This window comes from Trachypithecus francoisi, unplaced genomic scaffold (genome assembly GCF_009764315.1).
Source record: "Trachypithecus francoisi isolate TF-2019V2 unplaced genomic scaffold, Tfra_2.0 Lachesis_group2, whole genome shotgun sequence".
Classification (NCBI taxonomy): domain Eukaryota; kingdom Metazoa; phylum Chordata; class Mammalia; order Primates; family Cercopithecidae; genus Trachypithecus; species Trachypithecus francoisi.
Window position 1 is genome coordinate 477,532 of NW_022681465.1, and position 15,179 is coordinate 492,710.

The 15,179-nt window shown below is 49.7% G+C and overlaps 1 protein-coding gene across 3 annotated transcripts in view; it reads left to right on the forward strand.

Annotated features, from left to right (window-relative positions):
• Positions 1 to 8,789: 8,789 nt before the first annotated feature.
• PDCD6 (programmed cell death 6) overlaps positions 8,790 to 15,179 on the forward strand; it is a 36,784-nt gene continuing 30,394 nt past the window's right edge. The window contains exons 1-2 of one of the 3 annotated variants that reach the window (XM_033178690.1): positions 8,790 to 8,997; positions 9,935 to 9,996. In XM_033178690.1, the coding sequence (XP_033034581.1) occupies positions 8,897 to 8,997; positions 9,935 to 9,996 (163 nt within the window). In that variant the 5' untranslated portion in view covers positions 8,790 to 8,896. The remainder of the gene's footprint in view (positions 8,998 to 9,934; positions 9,997 to 15,179) is intronic. The other 2 variants (XM_033178688.1, XM_033178691.1) reach the window with 2 other exon arrangements.

Below are 15,179 nucleotides of genomic sequence, written 5' to 3' on the forward strand. Positions count from 1 at the left end.
GGCATTAGATTCTCATAGGAGTGGAACCCTGTTGTGAACTGCGCATGCGAAGGATCTAGGTTATGCGCCCCTTATGAGAATTTAATGCTCATGATCTGAGGTGGAACCGTTTCATCTCCAGACCATCCCCACCATCCCCACACTTGTCCATGGAAAAAGTGTCTTCCGTGAAACCAGTCCCTGGTGCCAAAACGGTTAGGGACCGCCAGTTTAAATAACCAAATACTAAAAGAACTGGCGTAGAAGTAAAAATAAAGCTGGTGCTTTATTTTTAGACTGTTCTTTTTAGAGAACAATGACAATTATTTCCAAGTTTGTCATTAGAAAATAATATTAGGTTGGTGCAAAAGTAATTGCAGTTTTTGCCATTACTTTCAATGGTAAAAGCCACATTACTTTTGCACTAACTTAATATGATAAATTTGTTCCTTAAAGTGTATTTTTGGTAAGAAAAGCCTTTTGTTTTTCCTTCTATTCATTTTTTGTTTTTTTTCTTGGTAGAGACAGAGTCTTGCCATGCTGCCCAGGCTGGAGTGCAGTGGCATGATCTCAACTCACTGCAACCTCCACCTCCCGGGCTCCAGCAATCCTCCCGCCTCAGCTTCCCAAGGAGCTGAGACTACAGGTTCGTGAGCCACTATGCTTGGCTAATTTTTATATTTTTTACAGAGACAGGGTTTCTCCATCTTGCCCAGGTTGATCTCAAACTCCTGGACTCAAGCCATCCTCCTGCCTCAGCCTCCCAGAGTATTGGGATTATAGGTGTAAGCCACTGCCAGAAAAACTTTTCCTAAGGCAAGGCAGATTTTACATTATATTTAGTTTTTTTTTTTTTTAATGATGTCTTTTTTGGCAGTTTACAGCCAGAGAACAACACATCACGCAGAGGAAACAGTTGTGCTTGTGTGATGGGGCCTCAGCACTAGGAAGGAGTACACTGTTGGCACATGCAGCAGCTTGAATAAATCTGAAAGTCACTATGCTGCATAAGAGAAGCCAAATAAAAAAGTGCATGCTGTGTACAGAGGGTGTCGAGAATGCCCCTATGTGACGGAAAGCAGATCTGTGGTTCCCTGCAGACTGGCAGGAGCAGATTCCAAAGGCACAGGAAGAAGCTTGCAGGTAGAATGTGTTCATTACCTTCTGTGCATTATACCACAAAAAAGCTGGTAATAAAAATGCTAACCAAAAAAAAAGGTGAAACTAGGATGAAATTCCTTACCTGTGTGATTGGTAAACGTGCAGGTTTGCCATCATGCTTTGTTTATGAAGCTGTGGGGTACAAGGACTCTCATACGTCACTGTGGGATGCAGACCGTTACAGCCTCGTGGAAGAGGATTTGGCAGCGTCTAACAAAAGTATGTGGTATTTGCCCTTTGACTCAGCAATTCTGGAATCTGCATCAAAAAACTGGCAAAGAAATGAAAGGACTTTATGCACAGAGTTATTTTGACAGCCTGAATGTGTTTGCAACCAAGTTCTTCACTGTGGCATTTGTAAAACTGGAAACAATCAAAATGTCCATCAGTAGGGGATTAGGAACATTAATTTGTACAGTGGGGAACTCAGTACCAGAAGGAGGATGAGGAAGGCCTATTGATAAGGGGCAGAGTACATATAATATAATGCAAATATATATTTGCTTTTTCTTAAAACACTACAAAGATGAAAAACTAAAGTGGTTGCTGTGGAGGACAGGGGTCAGTGGTGGAAGTGAGACCGAAATAGACTCTGAAGTAATACCTGGACCTTGAAATTTTAAATGTTTTACATATTACCAAACTAAGTTTTTAAGATAGTCCCTAAAATTGAAACAATAGTATCTGAAATGAATGAATCTAAATTCCTTGGATTGCATTCTACAGGCACCAACCCTGAGACCAAAATTTGGAAGGTGGCCCTGAGCAGTAGCTGAAGGGAAGCAGGAGGTAGGACAGGAAAGAGGTGGTGTCGTGGGGCGTCCGGGAGCCAGGTCCCACAAGGGCAGCTGGGCCCGTGCTCACTGTGGGAGCTGGTGCGTTCCTTCACCAGCCGATGCTCCACAGGTTCAGGACGGTCAATTCCAGGCACCCCCAGCCTACTCCAGGACGTACTCCTGCCACCAGAGAAAGCTCCTAGGCGGCGTCCCGGGTGCTTGTGGTGTCAGAATCCAGTTGGAGTCTGAGGAGTGACCTGGGGCTGGCTGGGCTAGGCAGCATCACGGGTTTCTGCAACCCAAGTGCACATCAGGCTGGTGACAGTCACGCAGCCTGTTACTTCATGTGTTGTCAGAACATCAGTAGAACACAGCACTTCAAGTGTGCAGATTTAGTGAGCCATAGTCTAAAGACAAATAGAGCCACTGAAATCCTAAATTTCAATCATCTCATTGTTACTTGTCTTATTGGTATTAATCCTTTGAAATTATGTGGGGTGGGAGTTAAAGCTAATAACTAATTATGTTAATGCTAAAACTAAGATTTTTCTGGCCAGGTGCAGTGGCTCACGCCTGTAATCCCAGCATTTTGGGAGGCCGAGGCGGGCAGATCACCTGAGGCCAGGAGTTTGAGACCAGCGTAGCCAACATGGTGAAACCCCATCTCTACTAAAATTCAAAAATTAGCTGGGCATGGTGGCAGGTGCCTGTAGTAATCCCAGCTGTTTGGGAGGTTGAGGCAGGAGAATCGCTTGAACCCGGGAGACGGAGGTTGCAGTGGGCTGAGAGTGAGCCATTGCACTCCAGTCTGGGCAACAAGAGCAAGACTCTGTCTCAAAAAAGAAAAGAATTGTCAAATTACCACCCCTAATGCCCTGGTTCTCTAACCTGTGTAAGAGGACCACCTGGAGGGACCCCACCCCAGGCCTTCCAATTCAGTCCTGGGGGGACTCCACCCCAGACCTTCCGATTCAGTCCTGGTTCAGCCTGAGAATTTGCATTTCTAACATGTCCAGGGACCACAGTTTGAAAACCTCCAATGGCAGACATGGTCCAATAAATGAAGGAAAAATAACAGGTGGCAACCTCAGACAGCTTCATCCCAAGCAGTAAGAAAGTAAATGCTTTTGTAAACTAAGAGGAAGTATTAATATGGACGTTTGAGCAGACATTTAAGTGTCGGGACAAAGAATTAAAAACTAGCACAGGCACCCCTGAAGCATGATAGGGTGGCAACAGAAGGGCTGATTTAGTTTCCAAGAAACAGCTGACAGGCAGTGTTGTGTGTGTCTACTGCTTAGGAACCCAAAACAAACCTTCAGACCGTTTTCATGAGTACTGAGACCAAGAAAACCACTGGACAGTGGGTGGTCTGGAAATGTAAATGTTTATGGTTCTCCACTAATGAGTCATGGAACCATGTTTCATACTGAAAATGTTTTGTAAATGTGGGTTTCAAGGTTTCAAAGTGAACCCATATGTGTTAGGAGAAAGGACACACCAAAGAAGTAAAATAGTTGGGTCAATATAAAAAGAAAGTAGAATATTGCCCACAGAGAAGATGTGGATAATTCCTAACACGGATCGAAGGCACCAAAAAGGTGAGCTGTGTGTAAGACATTCAGACCTGCACCGTCCTGTGCAGTAGACACAGTGGTCGCTGTGTGTAAGATACTCAGATCTGCACCATCCTGAGCAGTAGACACAGTGGCAAGTAGCCTCCGCACTGGACAGTGCAGCTCTGGAATGATGCTATCACCGGAAAGTTCCATCAGCCAGCACTGATGCAGACCTTTGCAAATGCCCCCTCACACCGAACAGCACCTATTTGATAGATTGTCCACTACTCAGTGAAAAGCCTGTGTTAAAAGCGGTATTTGGTAGAAGAGCAAAACGGGAAAAAATTAAAAGTGGTAGGTCATTGTCTTCCATACTGAATTCTGGCAGAAGAATGTTGGAAGGAAGACGGGAGCCACGGGAGAAAGTGTCCTTGTCCCAAGACAGAAGGGGGTGCCAGGCACGGTTGGCTCTGTCCCTGGAATTCTATGGCTGGAATCTGGAAAAAGGAAAAGTGACTGGAAAAGGAAAGATTCTGTGTGCAATTGTCATGATGCAGCTGTCAGTGATCCTGAGAAAATAAGTGAACCAAAGTGGCTTTGGAGGGATGCTGCTGGATACATGTACAGAAACAATGTACACTTGCGCACGCTTGTTCACACAAAGGACAGGATGGTCATCCGCTCATTCAACAAATACTTGTCGAGGGCCTATATGTGCCAAAGACATCAGATGCACAAGAGGGTGCACTGTGGAACACACGTGCCCAGAAATGCTTAGAAAAATTCTAAGGAAAACAGAAAAGGCATTTTCAAATTAGAGAAATGAGACCACAGTAAAGACTGACCCAGTATTTGGATACATTATGTGATTAACCTTAACACAGGAAGGAAAGTGTTATCTTTCAGTTAATTTCTCAACTTCTGGAAAGCTTAGAACAGACCTGGCTGGGAGGAAACTGAATCCGAGGCAGGTGAGATAGTGGTGCCTGGATGCTTCCAGTGATTGGGTCAGCAGAACCAGGGGTGGGAGATGATCTCTCTTTTTGTTGGCAGATGGTGGTCTCCGCTGTAGCTTTGTCCCTGGTGACGGGACTCAGGCAGCATCCCCCTCAGTGGCAAAACCCCCCCTCTGAGAATGTGGAGAGGACTTGTGAAGACAATGTTGTCCCACGCAGCACAGCCCAGGTGCTGACAGGATTCAGAGCTAGAGGTTTCTTAGAGGTCAGGGTTGCGGAAGAGGCGGGGACTGCAGCTGCATAGTTTGTGTATGTATCAGGCCAGTATCGCTTGTTCTAGACACATCCATTTGTGCATTTGTATGAGTATACACACAGGGTGTTTTTTCTATTTTCCTTTTTTTTTTTTTTTGGAGATGGAGTCTCGCTCTGTCACCCATGCTGGAGTGCAGTGGCGCCATCTTGGCTCACTGCAAGCTCCGCCTCCCAGGTTCATGCCATTCTTCTGCCTCAGCCTACCGAGTAGCTGGGATTATAGGTGCCTGCCACCATGCCTGGCTAATTGTTTGTAGTTTTAGTAGAGACGGGGTTTCACCGTGTTAGCCAGGATGGTCTCGATCTCCTGACCTTGTGATCTGCCCGCCTCGGCCTCCCAAAGTGCTGGGATTACAGGTGTGAGCCACCGCGCTCGGCCAGGGTGTTTTTCTTTAAACCTTAATTCCACAGTGATGAACCTCCCTTTCAAGAGTCGGCCTTGCTGCCACTGAGATGACATAGAAAAAGCACAAAAGGATCTGGGCTTGAATCTCCTCTTACTGCATGTTTGGCTTTAGGCAAGTTACCTTCTCAGAACTATAGTTTTCTCTTCAGTAAAATGTGGATGTGGTGCCTTGGCATGGTGAGGATTAAACAAAGTCACACATTTAAATGTTAGAGTGGATTCTAGCTGGTTGCATTCATTAAGTGTGTCCTCTCTTGAATGAAGGCATTTTCTGCCCCTAGAACTAAAGGGAAGGCATCACGGAGCACTCCTGGGTGCCATGGGTGACGATGGCTGTGGTACTCCAGGTTGGAGACTCGGCCAGCAGTCGGTACAGCCCAACTAACTGTTGGGAGATGGAGGCTGAGGCCTGCTGCAGTCACTGAGATGCTCCCCCCTTTTTAAAATTTAAAATAGCCCAAGCTAGTCTTGAAGTTCTGGCCTCAAGCAATCCTCCCACCTAAGCCTCCCAAAGTGCTGGGATTATAGACGTGAGCCACCGCGTCTAGCACTGAGCTGTTTCTTGCTGATGTTTCCCTGTAAGAGGAACTTCCAAATTGGGTCACAAAATCATAGCTGTTAGTATTTTCAGAGTTCTGGAGAACAAAACAGGAGCCAGTGATGGGAAGGAGAATAAAGATAGACTTCAGAAACTACAGCTCAAAGAGCTGTGGAAGATTCTACAAAGGATTCTTCAACAAGTGGTATGAATACTTTGTCAATGAAAAGACGGAAACTCTGTGAATACTTGCAGAGATTTATTCTGAGCCAAAAAGAGTGGCCCCGCCCATGACACAGCCCTCAGGAGGTGGTTGGGGTGCAACTTGGTTTTACGCATTTTAGAAGGTCATGAGACATCAATCAAATCTATGTAAGATATACATTGGTTCAGCCCAGAAAGGCAGGATGACTCGACGTGGGGGCTTCTGGGTTATAGGTAGATTTAAAAATGTTCTGATTGGCAATTAGTTGAGAGTTATTACCAATAGAAAGGAATGTCTGGGTTATAAGCGGTTGTGGAGACCAAAGTTTTATCAGCAGATGAAGCCTTGGGGTAGCAGGCTTCCCCTCAATTCCAAAAGGGAGGAGGGCATAGTCAGCCATGTCCCACCCCCGCTTCATGGTTTGCAGGTTAATTTGGAGTGCCCTGGCTCAGAGAAGGGGTCCATTCAGATGGGGTGGTGCCTTAGAATTTTATGTTTGGTTTACAACTTTATGAAGAGAACACTAGAAACCACTTGAATTCACTACATCATGAAAAAAAAAATCCACATTGTAGAAGAGGTTTGTAGATTAACACATTAAGTGAATGCCAAAGCCACAAAATATCTAAATTTCTTTGAGGAATTTGAAAACTCTCCGGTATATGCCTTGTGGACAAGAGAGACAGAAAAATGGGACAGAGGAGGAGATCGTTTGGAGAAGTGATAGCTGATCAGATCTACAGCTGTGCCTGGAGTGCTGAATAATGGATTTGCGTCCACAGGGAAGAAAGTCTCAGGTGCCACTGATAAAAGACCACGTCATTGGCTCTGGGTCCATTCAACATCTTGGTAGGCAAATTAGTGAAAATTCAGAGACAACCCTTGGAACTATGAGGATGAAAAGAGCATTCATGGAATGAAGCAATGAAGCACCTGAAAAGCTGGAAAAACCCCACGAAATAATGAGAATAATTGTAGTAGCCTGAACCAGGGCACAGGTCACAGGACTGGGGTGGAAGGCGGCACGGAGTACGCGCGCGGGAAAGCCCTAGGGATCACAGTGGCCCAAAGCTGGGCACTTCCCAATTCCGGGGATTGGTGCTGCAGGCACTCCAGGTTCCACCGCAGAACTGTGTCCAGCACGGAGGCAGTGCTGTCTCCCGGGAGGCAGGGCTGCACCACCACCAGGGGCGGGAAGGGACCGGTCAGGGAGGCGCCCAGTGTTTGCAGCTGCAGGGCGTCGGGGGCGGCGCTGAGGCAGAGCGCGGGGGCGCAGGTTAAACCTAAAGGAGGAAAGCTTTTACGGGCGGAACAGACAACTGAGAACGCTGCACACTGTCCTTACCACCAGAGATGCGTTTTCCTTTTTTTTTCTTTTTTTTTTTTGAGACGGAGTTTCGCTCTTGTTGCCCAGCCTGGAGTGCAACGGCCCGATCTCCGCTTACTGCAACCTCCGCCTCCCGGATTCAAGCAGTTCTCCTGCCTCAGCCTCCAGAGTAGCTGGGAATAGGCGTGCGCCACCACCCCCGGCTAATTTTGTATTTTTAGTAGATACGGGGGTTTCTCCATATTGGTCAGGCTGGTCTCGAACTCCCGACTTCAGGTGATCCACCGGCCTCGACCTCCCAAAGTCCTGGGATTACAGGCATCAGACACCGCGTCCGGCCTGCTTTTTTTTTTGGCAGAGTTTCGCTGTCCACCAGACTGGAGTGCAGTGATCTCGGCTCCCTGCGGCCTCGACCTCCCGCGCTCCGGCGATCCTCCCGCCTCTGCCCATGGAGTAGATGCGACCACAGGGGCCCGCCACCACGCCCGACTATTTTCTGTAATTTTTGTAGGGATGGGGTCTGGCCACGCTGCCCAGGCTGGTTCGAACTGCTGGGCTCAAGAGCTCCGCCCGCCTCCGCCTCCCACAGCGCAGGGCTCACAGGCGTGAGCTACCGCGCCCCGCCCAGAGTTTCCGACTGTTAGCCTGAATCACATTCATGTCAAAACTTCTTTTTGGCCGGGCGCGGTGGCTCAAGCCTGTAATCCCAGCACTGTGGGAGGCCGAGACGGGCGGATCACGAGGTCAGGAGATCGAGACCATCCTGGCTAACACGGTGAAACCCCGTCTCTACTAAAAATACAAAAACTAGCTGGGCGAGGTGGCGGGCGCCTGTAGTCCCAGCTACTCGGGAGGCTGAGGCAGGAGAATGGCGTGAACCCGGGAGGCGGAGCTTGCAGTGAGCTGAGATCCGGCCACTGCACTCCAGTCCGGGAGACAGAGCGAGACTCCGCCTCAAAAAAAAAAAAAAAACAAAAAAACAAAAAAAAAAACTTCTTTTTAGGCTGGGCGCGGTGGCTCAAGCCTGTAATCCCAGTACTTTGGGAGGCCGAGACGGGCGGATCACGAGGTCAGGAGATCGAGACCATCCTGGCTAACATGGTGAAACCTCGTCTCTACTAAAAAATACAAAAAACTAGGCGGGCGAGGTGGCGGGCGCCTGTAGTCCCAGCTACTCGGGAGGCTGAGGCAGGAGAATGGCGTGAACCCGGGAGGCGGAGCTTGCAGTGAGCTGAGATCTGGCCACTGCACTCCAGCCTGGGTGACAGAGCGAGACTCCGTCAAAAAAAAATAACAAAAAACTTCTTTTTATACAAGAACTGAAAGGCAAACTAACTCCCTGCCCCATCACTTCCCGTCCCGGGTCGCGGAGCCGGACATTTTCTCCAAGCGCCTTCCCAGCACCGGTAGCAGGCTGCCTGCTCCAGAGCTCTGGCTTTCTCCAGGCGCCCCGGACCGCACAGGCCCCGCAGGCGCCAGGGCGTTGCTTGGCAACTGAGCTGCGAGGGGATTGGCCGCGCGGGACCCCGTGACCATCCCGGAGAACACGCATTTCCTGCGCCCCCGGAAGTGGAGGTAACGCCAGGCCCTGCCCCCGGCAGAGCCGGAAGCGGAGTCGCCCTGAGAGGTCTCACGTCTCCGTAGGCGCTTCAGCCCAGCCGCGCGCCTTGGCCCATGGCCGCCTACTCCTACCGCCCCGGCCCCGGGGCCGGCCCAGGGCCTGCTGCGGGCGCGGCGCTGCCGGACCAGAGCTTTCTGTGGAACGTCTTCCAGAGGTGCGGCCTGGCACCGCCCCAGCACCTCCCGCCTCCGCTGCGGCCTCCCCCGACCCCTGCCCCCACCGCCGCGGGCCCGGTTCACTGCCGGTTCCCCCGCGGCCTCCTCCGTCCCCTGTCGGGTCCCCCGCGGCCTCCCCCGGCCCCTGCCCCGACCGCCGCGGCCTCCCCCGTTCCCTGCCCCGACCCCCGCTGCTGCCGCCCCCGACCCCTGCCCCGACCGACGGACGCGGCCGCCCCCGTCCCCTGCCGGGTCCCCTGCGGTCTCCCCCGTCCCCTGTGGGTCTCCTGTGGCCGCCCCCGCCTCCTGCCCGGTCCCTGTGCTGTGCGCTGGGCCCTTCCAGAGGTGCAGTGTGCGCCGCTGCAGACCCGAGGTCGCGGCCGCCGGCTCCTGGGCTAGGCCCTTTTTCTGGCCTCAAGAGCCGCCAGGTGGAGGGTCTCCAGGGGTGCGTGTTCGGGGAAAGCAGAGCCAGACTGGGCGCTGTTGAAGTGTCAGCAGCCAAGGAAGCAGCAGCGACCTGGCGTCTGCTCGGGGCAGGTGACCTTTACGGCGGCGCCTTCTGTCCCGGGTCGCTTTTCCACTGAATGAATGACCGAAACTGTAGTGACTCGTGGCCGGGGAATGCCTTAGTTATCTGAGGGAATCTTGTTTGTGAAAAAGGGAAACTGGTGTAAATGTGAATTCAGACAGGCCAGGAGAGGAAGGAAGGGAAGGATTGAGAGAGAAAGATGATGGGCGTCTTAGGGGAAGACCACGCTTGGACGTGGGCTCCTGGGGCACTTCCTGGATTCCCCTGCCCTCCTCCTCGGGATGGGAGAGGCGGAGGTTCAGGAGGCTCCGATCCTTCCAGAGTCGGTGCAGGGTTGACAGGAGACGTTTGTTTTGCTTTTCCTGAACTTTGGATCGCCAGCTTATGTGGTCTTCTTGATGTTGTAGGGTTGATAAAGACAGGAGTGGAGTGATATCGGACACCGAGCTTCAGCAAGCTCTCTCCAACGGTGAGTGGGCCAGTGGGACCTGGGTCCGGACCGAGAAGCCGCTGAGTGGGCCAGTGGGACCTGGGTCCAGACCCAGAAGCCTGCTCTGCTCGCAGTGGACAACTTTCTTTCTGAAGTTCATTTTCCAAGGAGAAAGGGATCATTAGGACAAAGTATTATTACTGCTTCCTGGTGGAGATGCTTCTGGTTTATGTTGTGGCTGCCGCTGTTACTGCTTGGAGTGCCTCACCAAGCCGGCTAACAACTGCGTGCATGAGCACAAGGAAAGGCTTCTTGAGAAATGAAAACACGGTTGTAGGTTTAGGAGGGGAATAGGAAGCTTAGCTCTGTACAGCCGGAAGCCTTTTGGTAAGTTGGAGGTCCTTGAATTTCCTCGGTGACTACATCTTGATGACTTCTCTGAATAGACCTTCGAGGGCATTGGGGGGTGATTGTTGGAGGGCTTGGGGAGGTCAGGCAGCACTTGTGTGGGAATGTGGCTGTTACAGGAGCCGCAGAAACGGGGACTGCATTCCTGGGGAAAGGATCGGGGGTGTTGGAGGCGCTGGCAGGGGAATTACAGGGAGGTGTTCTTATCAGTGTGCGAATACTGGGCGTTCAGGCAGCGGGAAATCCGGGTCTTCGGTGTTGTGAGCTCCCTGGAGTTCTTGCCAGTTTCAGCTCAATTGATCCCCCTCCCCTGCGGTATCATTGGACACATTTTACTTCATTGTACACCTGACTGCCGCTTTTTCTGTAATCCCTCGGGGCAGTCATCTTTTCTGAATCTGTGTATAGTTTGCCTTTCCAGATCCGTGCCATTTAAGCTAGAAAAGGGATCAGTTTTGAGATGTTGTGAAAATGTTGAAAGGCTCCTCGTTATTAGTGGGAAGGACCTGATGTTGCCAGAGACTGGACTGGGACGCGGGGGGAGCACTAGGGCTGCTGGACACTGCCTCACTGCACAGTGCATGGAGGGACGCTGGATTCAGCCTTACTGCCTAATGATTTGTGAGGATTTGTGTTTTCAGAGTAACATGTTTACCTTATATTCTGACATCAGTTCCTGATACGTGACGTGTGGGCCACAGATGCTGGTGTATTATTTCACATGCATTTATATAGATTGTTTTCAGGGAATTCAGAAATTCTGTTATCTCTGCACTAGTGATTGTGCTTTCTTGATTTTTCTCTTTTCATTATTCTTAAATCCTTTTTTCTGTTTGCATCTCAGTTCATTTATACTTGGGAAGTGCAAGACATGGCTACTAGAAAAACATGTGAAGAGAACCTGGAATCCAGTAGGCTACAATTTGGCAAATCTTAGCTTAAAACGTCCTAAGTGTTGGCCACAGTGGATGCAGATGGCTCTGTGCATCGTCTGTGAAATGTGGTCCGATGACCACCCAGGTTCAAGTGGTTTGTCACCAGGGTGGTACGAGCCACACAGAGGGCCCTCCCCAGAAGCCATGTCGCAGAGACATTTATTTTGAGTGGTTTTCCAGTGAGTGATGGAAGGTTTATGATCCATTTTAACAGCCTGATTTTTATGCGTTTGCTCAAGTTTTTAGATTTTAGGTTTAGTTTTAGGTTTTCTGTTAAACTAGCTCACCTAGGAGTGGTGGTCAAATACTGGACCTCATTAGCATGAAAGTCTGCCCACCTTGGCAGGCTCGCCTGGAGTGCTTTGGGGCCTGCCTGGATTCCAGTCCTGGCTCTACCAGTTTTGTGTCCTCACCGTTACTGGGAGGGAATATTGAGGAAATGCATGCGAGCTGCTTCCCGTGATCCTGGCACAGAGCAAGTGCTCAGTGACCGTCAGCTGCGATTATTAGTGGCTAATACACGACCACTGTTCTTGGCCAACCAGCCCGCTCAAAGCTTTGATGCAAAGCTAATGATGGTGATGATGGTTTCCACTTAACACCCACACGCTGGGCTAGGCACTTAACCCAAATCCAGGGTCAGCATTATTGTTTGGGGGTGGGGGCAGACACCTCCTGCTCTGACTTTTGTGTTTGGGTTCCCGTATTTTCACCAGAGGGTGTTTGTTAGTCCTGCCCCACTTCAGCTGGTCCTCAAAGCATATATAGCTCTTTAACCATCAGCAAGTATCTGTCAGAACATAATGCTGATTTCACTGCTACTAAATATCTACCAGGAGCCTGCTTGAGAGAGAGAATTGCCTGAGAGGTGCTGAGTCCACCATTCCTGAGATACTTTGAAATCAGTGTGTGGCTTAACCCAAGCTGTGTGTCGGGACCCTCTCACTGTGTTCCCAATGGAGTCACTTTTCTTAGGCACCCCCCTTTACCTTGGGCTCTGAGCTTCCTCTGCCTTTCATCTCTGTAGGATGAAGCCCACGTGCCCTTCAGGATGCAAAGCCCTCTTCTCTAAAGTGCCTGCCGGGCCAGGTGCAGTGGCTCACGCCTGACCTCCCAACCCTTTGGGAGACCAAGGCAGGGGAATCGCTTGAGCACAGGAGTTTGAGACCAGCCTGGGCAACATTGTGAGGCCCTGTTCCTTGAATTGCCCTGGGAGATTTCCTCAGCTTGTGCTGGGGGCATGTGGCCCCATGAAGCCCGTAGTCACTGTCCACCCTGAGGGACGCTGGCTTTGGGGCTCACATGCCTGCTGCGGGGCAGCCACAGGAGATAGCCGCCCTGTTCCTCCCTGGAGCTGGAGCTGCAGTGTGTTCTCAGCAGCTGTTCTGTTTTGTTTGCATCTTATAAACCATTTACCTGATTACAGTTTCCTCTTCAATTTAGCTGCTAGAAAATTTAAAGTCCGGTTGGCAGCTCGCCAGTAATGAGAGTTTAGAGTGGAGGTAAACTTTATGACAGAGTCTTAGACCTCTTCACTTTCTCCTCAGCCAACATGGTTAACATTTACTGTATTTTGCTGTACTGTGTCTTTGTGTTTCCTGAGTTCCTTCTGGAATAAGGCAGGTCATTAGTAAGCGCAGGGTCGTCTCACGGCCTCAGGCAGTGGGCGGTGCTGTCCGTGCTCCCTTTCCGGTTGCCTGTGGTAGCTCTCAAGTTGCAGGGCTGCGATTTGAAGCCTGATTTAGTGCACCGTGTTTCTGTCGTGTTCTGTGGTGATTTGTCCTCACACGTGAGCATTCACCCTGTGGCCCGGTGTTTTCCACCACACCTCTGCCTGCTGGCATCCTACTGGATGTCTCAGCCGAGCCACTGTTCTGGATCCCTTGTCCCCAACCCCTTTGCTTTGGGCTCTGAGCTGCTTCTGCCTTTCATCTCTGTAGGATGAAGCCCCACCCGCCCTTCAGGATGCCAGCCTTGGCAACATTGTGAGACCCTGTTTCTCCAAAAAGTCAACAAAATAAACCAAGTGTGGTGGTGCACGCCTGTAGTCCCAGCTACTTGGGAGGCTGAGATGGGAAGATTATTTGAGCCTGGGAGGTTGAGGCTGCATTGAGCTGAGATCAAGCCACTGCACTCCAGCCTGGGAGACAGAGCGAAACCCTATCTCAAAAAAACACAGAGAGTGGATGCTGTTCCTGCCATTGGGTCATCGCAGCATTTTTCTTTTCTCTGATGCGCACCTTTTTCCTCATCGTGGGGTCTCGTGTTTTCGTAGTTCCCTCTCGCTACTGGATTGTGAGCTGCGTGAAGGAAGGTTCATAGTTGGGTTGTATGTACAGGCACACAGAATTTGTCTTTGGACAGGCACATATCAATCCGCTTCCTTCTCTTCTCTGAATTTCTTTATATTAAAAAATAATTAGAGATGGAGTCTCACTGTCTTTCCCTGGCTGGTCTCAAACTCCTAGGCTCAAGCGATCCTCCCGCCTCAGCCTCAGCCTATACTAATATGAATTCCTCTACTAATGTGATTGAAATTAGTGTGACTTCTATAATAATTGTTCTCCCAGATTGGACTTCTGTTTTGATAGTAGAAGTAAATTATTAGGCTAATTCAATAAATTAATATATTACTGGTAGAAAAACTGAAGCTACAAAATGGCCTGGTTTCTCACTTCAGTTAAATTTGTGCTTCTGAGTGTTTGTATTGTAGGTGAAACTGCACTGAGAAGGTATTTGTGGCCCGTACACTGATTCCTTGATGAGACTTGTTTGCTCAGGAGAGCTGCTAAAAATTCCTGCTCTCAGGGAGGTCTGCGGTGAACATGTATGAAGAAGAAAACTGTTCTCTGCCCTTCTTTTTGCAATAAAATGTTACAAACTATCTTGAGTTCGATCCCTTTCGGGTATTTGGGTATTTTTTTTTTTAAACATTCACGTATTTCTTGGAATTGTAAGAAACTAACTTTGTGCTTCTGAGGTAGGTTTGCCTTAATATAACACTGATGTATTTGTAAGGGGCTGTATTTTTAAAGCTGTACTTTAAAAAATAATAATTCTTACATTCTTTTGAAGGTTTTTTTTGTTTGTTTTTCAGACAGAGGCTCGCTTTGTCACCCAGGCTGGAGTGCAGTGGCGCGATCTTGGCTCACTGCAACCTCCACGTCCGGGGTTCAAGCGATTCTCCTGCCTCAGCCTCCTGAGTAGCCAGGACTATAGGCGCCCGCCACCACGCCCAGCTAAATTTTTGTATTTTTAGTAGAGACGGGGTTTCACTGTGTTAGCTAGGATGGTCTCGATCTCCTGACCTCATTATCTGCCTGCCTCGGCCTCCCACAGTGCTGGGATTATAGGCGTGAGCCAGGGGGCCAATATGGTGAAACCTCATCTCTACTAAAAATGCAAAATTAGTCCGGAATGGTGGTATGCGCCTGTAATCCCAGCTACCTGGGAGGCTGAGGCATGAGAATCACTTGAATCCGGGAGGCAGAGGTTGCAGTGAGCTGAGATCGTGCCACTGCACTCCAGCCTGGGGGACAGTGAGACTCTATCTCAAAAAAAACAAAAAACCAAAAAAAAATGGAATAACCCTTGTTTAGGTGTTACAAAATCCAGGCCAGACAAATCTAAACTAATCTCACACCCAGTTCCTAGATTAGTCTCTTCTCCAGCTCAGGTTTGGCCTAAGCCTCAGGGGTCCTTACTTGGTGGGCGCCACCTGCTCCCTTCCCCACCTTTGTTCCTGTTTTTCCTCTGCTGGCTCCTCCGGGGTTGGGTGTGTTCAGAGGCGGAGACAGGCTAAAGGTCTTTGGCTTTTAGGCTCTGCTGATGGGTGAGTTCCAGATACTAGCTTTCTCTTGTAGGATATTTCATTTAGTT